Raw genomic sequence first — 6,462 nt, forward strand, 5'->3', positions numbered from 1 at the left:
CCCCAAAAACCGCAAAAAATTCAATGAGGTACCCATAAAAAATCGTTAGTATTAAAAAATGGTAAAATAAAAAAGTTGGGTACTATTTCCTGAAGCCTTCTGAAGATAAACAAAGTCTTCCCATCGGAAAATATTAAATTTCACAGAAACTGGTTTTCCCCATATAAATTACGTGGAAAACTTTGAGCGCTTTGAGCGACCTCTATATATTTTTTAGTTTCCAAATAAAATAAAAAAAATAATGAGAGCATTAAACACCCGACTTTACTTCTGAACATGCGTTTTTTGGATACCCCTAATGTACATACGTACATATGGCTTTGCGTCGCGAAGTAACTTTTAACGCAAGATAGCAGCTTCCTCGGTACCTTCCCTCATGCTTGATCTTTGACATTGCTTCCGCCCGTTATTTACGTAAATATTACTTATTTTCTTACAACAATTAATACTAAAATTACACTGGTTTACAGCAAAAATGTTTAATGAATGCCACTATCCAATCGTGACTGTTTGGACTGAGATGTTCCAAAAAGTTTCTATGTTCGTCCACTAAGTCTTAGACGAGCGATTTAGTAATAGTAAACGTGTGTCAAGTTAGCACTACACTTTTCGAAATTGGAAAAGTTAACTACGGCATTAATTGTAGCTTTTCTGTTGTAAATTTGTTGTGGAAAGAAAAAATTTTTAGCTCTCGTTTTTTAAGAAAAAAAATGGCATGTAGTGCTAACTTGACACCATACACCTAGTCGATCGAATTGAGATATTGACGAGGTGTATGGTGACAAGTTAGCACTACATACCATTTTTTTTTTTCTTAAAAAACGAGAGCTAAAAATTTTTTCTTTCCACAACAAANGACGAGGTGTATGGTGACAAGTTAGCACTACATACCATTTTTTTTCTTAAAAAACGAGAGCTAAAAATTTTTTCTTTCCACAACAAATTTACAACAGAAAAGCTACAATTAATGCCGTAGTTAACTTTTCCAATTTCGAAAAGTGTAGTGCTAACTTGACACACGTTTCTTATTACTAAATCGCTCGTCTAAGACTTAGTGGAGCTTGCACAATATCGACACCTGAGTGGGAGATCGACCTATCTCGGCAGCCAGTTCGGAAACTCAGAAAACTTTTCAAGAACGCCCTATCTCAAAATTTTACTGAAGCACGCCCTATCCCANAATGACACACATTAATAGTAATAGATTGGCGCTTGCACAATATCGACACCTGAGTGGGAGATCGAACTATCTGGGCAACCAGTTTGAAAATGCCCTACTTATCTCAGAAAACTTTTCAAGAACGCCCTATCTCAAAATTTTACTGAAGCACGCCCTATCCCAGAATTTGGTTCAAAAACGCCCTAACTCAGCTTCCGATTCAAAAACGTCCTGTGTGACCACATTTTCAATACATTTCATTTACTTATGTTGTTTAGCTTTCGGGCACTTGGATGTNACTCAGCTTCCGATTCAAAAACGTCCTGTGTGACCACATTTTCAATACATTTCATTTACTTATGTTGTTTAGCTTTCGGGCACTTGGATGTGTTATCTGGAAATGCATATGATTTACGAGTGTCAACTACTCAGATATTTCACCGTCTTTTTCATTTGGTGTCTTTTGGAGGATAAGTAGTAGGCTTACAGTGTTATTTGTAAGATAGTTGGACCTTCTCATTGTAAGAGGCAAAGTTCAGGTTGACCTACTCCATGTGCATTCATTAAGTTAAACACAATGAGGCTGCTACTAACACATCCAAAATATACTCCTATGTAGTATATAGGTATATCATATCGAGCTGCGAAGACTGGATTCGGGAAAGTCGCAGTGCCGTTGCAGTTAAGTAGGCAGTAAGTACACGTAAAACACCATCTGCCCACAGAAGCACAGATGTATATTTTCTGAGATAGCTAGGCGGCAATTAAGGCACTATCCACTTCCTTGATTAGATCAAAGCTTGTAGAGGAGTGTAGGATAGAATTGGCCTCGATTTCTGACCAGTTCGGAATTATCCGAATATAGGACCTAGGGCAGTGGTGTTCAACCGAATTCGCACCTAGAGCTACTTTGTGATTCCTGAATGGGATTTTAGAAGAAATAAGTGTGCACTCGTATATTCATGAATCACATTTCGAATTCCGATTGTAGCTGGTGAAATTTTTCCACGTGATGAGCAAAATTACACTCCATAAGAAATTCCGTGTCCAATGGTAGACTAAGAGAAATTCGGGTATACGTAACCCGAGCGACCCATATTTATATGTGGCCATGGACTGTCTCTTTAGCATCATTCCCCAAAAAACCCTATGGAGATTTTGTATGCGGTTACCACAAAAACCACAACGTTAAGTGCTGAAAGTTTTTCTCTACCTACTGCTCTTTCCACAGTCGGTTTCCATAGATTGGTTTGCTCGACGAACGTTGGGATTCATCTCATCATTTGTGTTATTTATTATGTCCTTCCTTCTCGATGCGTTAGCTATTTACGGATTTTCGATTGTAGTCGTTTTAATTTTGGTGATTTTCTTGTGTTTGAAAAATTTGGAAAACTCTTTTAAAAATTTTGGAAGTTCCATCGAATTTCCAGGTTTTCGGAATTTTGTTTTTCAAAAATCGACGAAAATTTCGTTTGCCTTAAGTTTTTACTGAACTTAATAAAAAATTTAATATTATTCGTTGCGTTTTTCAATTTTTTTGATGGGATCGACTTAATACACTATATGTATAAATTTATTTGCATGCCAAACAAAGTTGCAAGTTTTCCACCGGAATTATAAAATTTATTATATTTTAAGAGTTCCGCCAAATATTTTATATTTTGGAAAAATGTTAAGACAGACGTTAGCTAGACCGATTTGAAATTAGCTCCAAAAATCTGATTATTCTGATGTCGTTGATACAATTTTTTAACATTTTTATACAAACGGCTTTTAAACCCACCTGATATGATTTTTGTAAAAAACTAAATTTTTAGATTGATTTTAAAAATCGATGCAGCTAATGTAAACCTTAGTATTTTACTGGAAGTAGTGGTAAGCTGTGGTGTAGTGGTAAGCAGTGCGCGCTTCCACTCCGCAACGCCTGGGTTCAAGCCCTGGTCAAAGCAACATCGCAAAAAAATAGAAAAAACGTTTTTTCTTAACAGCGGTCGTCCCTCGGCAGGCAATGGCAAACCTCCGAGTGTATTTCTGCCATGAAAAACAGCTTCTCATAAAAATACAATCGCCGTTCGGAGTCGGCGTAAAACTGTAGGTCCCTCCGCTTTGTGTGACAACATCAAGGCGCACGCCACAATTCGGAGGAGAAGCTCTGCCAAACACTTACATATGTGTAAGCGCCAATCTATTATTATTATTATTATAATATAATAAATTGCAATTTTCCTCCATATAACTCATCAAAAAAAAATTCTTTTTTATGGAAGAAATGTGCTGCAACCTCGACAAAAAATTCTCAGAAATCAACAATAATTTGTAGCGAGTTGAAACTTGCACGTTATTCTACTAAAATTTAATGGGCTACAAAACTGCATACCCGAAAATTTTCTAAAAACTCTGAATAAGAATATAAGAAGTTGCAAACAATAATGAACTGCGCACCTATTATTTTGTCTTTAAGTGTATGAAAGTAGGTACTCTTAAGTGCTTTGCGGATTTAAATAGTGCTTGTATTTTATAAAAAAGTGATTCATACTTATAAAATTATTAACTTTTTTATGTTTTTTTTCTTCTACTTCCAGCGCAAAAGTTTAAATGTTCAACATCGACAGACGACACAGCAGAGGGCGAGGCACCGCAAAGGCATAGCGTCGAGCAAGTTGGGCACTAAGGCGTCGCGTTGAACAAAACAAGAAGTTAAATAGAAAAACATAGTGCAACCAAATACATAAATATTCCAGTCCAGTCCAGCGTGGAATGGTGAAAGTCACTGGCATTTTCAGTCCAACAACGAATGCGCCGAAACAACAAAAGCACGAAGAACAAGAAAACTGCAAATAAACAACATCAACAAACAACCATTTGAGAGGGCAGCGGCGCAATTCTTCTATCTCTTCCACCAAGCCGCCAACTGCTCACTACCTATTTCAACAGCCACAGCGGTAACAGAAACATGAATAAAGCCAGCAAGCATATACAGAGTGGTATCGGGGTGACTACATCACCCACCGCCGTCAATGCAGTCGGCGCACTATCTACACAAAAGAATGTCATCAATTCCATAATGAGTTTTTTGCCCGACAATCGGCCCATAACATCGTTGCAAATTGTTGAGGATTATGAAAAGTATGTAGAAACTTATAGACAGCAAAAATTGTATATACATAAACATTCGTAAATAAGATTGCATGTGAGATACATATCTCATACATACATATATAAATATACGACACAGCTGCGTCCGAGCATAGGGTGCTTACGGCAATTCTCAAAACGAAAATTACACTTGCAGAAGTGCCGCCATTAGTCAATTGCTTTGCTACTAAAAGCAGCTGATGGTTGCCTAAGAAAGTGGCTGCTCCTGCTTGGGCCAATTCCCGTAAGTTCTTGGCCTCACAAGCAGCGGTTAATGCTATTATTGTTGCTGTTGTCTCGGCTGCTTGGGTAGGACGTTCTTATTGTTGCTTCGTCGATTGGCACTCTTGCTTGCGGTCGCAAAATTAGCCCACAACGCTTCCGCATGCATGCATTTTTCTTGAAATTCCCTGCATAAGTATTAGATAGTTGTATAAATGGCCCCTTCACTTTGGTGTAAATGTCATGCTATATGCCTACAAACTTACATACATACGTACGTGCGTTGGATGGACGCAGTGCACTGTGGGTCGGAAATCTTGTATGGGCGAAGAAAATTTTTTTGGATGTGGTGGAAATGTACAACAAATTAGAATATGCATAAAAATTAAAGTAAACAATAAAACTCAAATAAAAAATTAAATTTTTCTAATTTCCAGGACCTTTTAAAAAATATCCTGAGGTCCTGGTGTTTGTCATACGGATGTCTCGTGGGATGCGCATCACTTGGTGCAGTTACGATGTAGATATTGTAACAGGTTTAACTCTGCCTTCACCTGATTCTCAAACCTACTGCAACTGAATGTATAAGAGCTGGATACATCGATTTTTTTTGATCTTCCAACATTTTTTTCTTACTTTTAACCGAGTTAAAAAATGGGAGGAAGTCATCAATTCATCGGAATGTATGTATGCTACCGCATAACTGTGGACAACGTTAACCGATTTCTATAAAGGAAAGGTGGTACCTCAGAGGTGGTTTTTGGTTTAGATCCGATCATTGGATCATGAAAAAATTAACGGTACTCTTCAATTTTTATATGAGAATTAAAGTTTTTTTTTGTTTTTTTGCTTAAAAATTACTTATTTACAATAAATTGGTTTTCAGAATCAGGATCAGCACAATACTAAATAAGTTGAAAGATCATCGAAAATGAGTACTTTCAATTCTGTTCGTCCGATACGGAGTTTCTTTGTAATCGACACGTCGCTTTGGAAAGATTCAACTCCCTTGTCTACTGGTCAAAATGTTTGCCTCTCTAACCGGTTCTCCAATTCTGGGGCTAATTCCTAGGTTTTCGAGAAACAATTCCTTAGCCAATAACCATATCGCCAACTGTTCTGTAGCTTGATGGAAGATCATCATCCTATATAGGAAATAATGTCGTTAGTTTTTGTACTTGGCCCACTGTGCCGACCAACTTGCTTGCCCCTTGCATTTTTTTTTTCTTAACCAAGAAGTGAGTTCTAGCGCTTTAACTCGAGCAGCTCGCGCTTGCGTGTGGCGTTTTTTTCGTCACGCTTCAACTGCAGCGCTGTCGCAACTTGAGTTTTTACTTTTATTTCTACCAACCGCTCCCTATTTCTATTGCCTATTTGCAGCTTATTCTAAAATTGTCTTCATTATTTTCTAGATGCCCAAAGAATTTCACACCCGTACATCGTACATACGATCAAGATGCCGATGCCGATTTATGGCGTGAAAATAATATACTCTTTGGCCGCCAAACCACACGCTATTTATGCTTATCGAAGACTGAGGGTTTGCCCGAGTACGTAGTGGAGACGCTCAAGTAAGTAATGGAAAAAATACTTAAGTTTGTCTAAATATTCTTGCAAGTATATCTTTGTGTATCTAGGAGTAAATAATTTACATTATATGCATGTGTGTGTATGTATAGTTTATAATCATTTAATTAATCGTGTGTTTGTTTTTCTAGATAGGCGGATATGTACTTTAGTTGGGTGAATGGTTGAGCAGCGAACGAGTGTGGAAATTTTCGATATTGGTGTGCAAATTCTTTGCAAAATTAATTTATTTATACGTATGTATGTACATATCGTTACCTCAATATAGAAATGCCCTAACTCATTTTCTATTCAAATCCAGTATTGTATAAAAGTCTGCCGATAACTCACTAAGCACCTATTGGATTTTAAAAATTTCT

General features: G+C 37.2%; 1 protein-coding gene across 1 annotated transcript; it reads left to right on the top strand.

The window, feature by feature from the left end:
- Positions 1 to 3,745: 3,745 nt before the first annotated feature.
- On the top strand, positions 3,746 to 6,253 carry LOC108380636 (uncharacterized). Its single transcript, XM_017637030.1, has 3 exons — positions 3,746 to 4,285; positions 5,929 to 6,087; positions 6,235 to 6,253. The coding sequence occupies exons 1-3, from the start codon at positions 4,113 to 4,115 to the stop codon at positions 6,236 to 6,238; spliced, it is 336 nt and encodes a 111-aa protein (XP_017492519.1). The 5' UTR covers positions 3,746 to 4,112; the 3' UTR covers positions 6,239 to 6,253.
- The last annotated feature ends 209 nt before the right edge of the window (positions 6,254 to 6,462 follow it).

Source organism: Rhagoletis zephyria, unplaced genomic scaffold, assembly GCF_001687245.7.
Source record: "Rhagoletis zephyria isolate East Lansing unplaced genomic scaffold, Rhagoletis_zephyria_1.1 Rzeph_scaffold_19875, whole genome shotgun sequence".
NCBI lineage: Eukaryota > Metazoa > Arthropoda > Insecta > Diptera > Tephritidae > Rhagoletis > Rhagoletis zephyria.

Bases quoted from the DNA above. Each gene is read 5' to 3' on its own strand.
- LOC108380636 (XM_017637030.1), top strand. From the start codon at position 4,113: ATGAATAAAGCCAGCAAGCATATACAGAGTGGTATCGGGGTGACTACA. The intron at 4,286-5,928 runs GTATGTAGAAAC...ATTATTTTCTAG, and splicing joins ATTGTTGAGGATTATGAAAA to ATGCCCAAAGAATTTCACAC.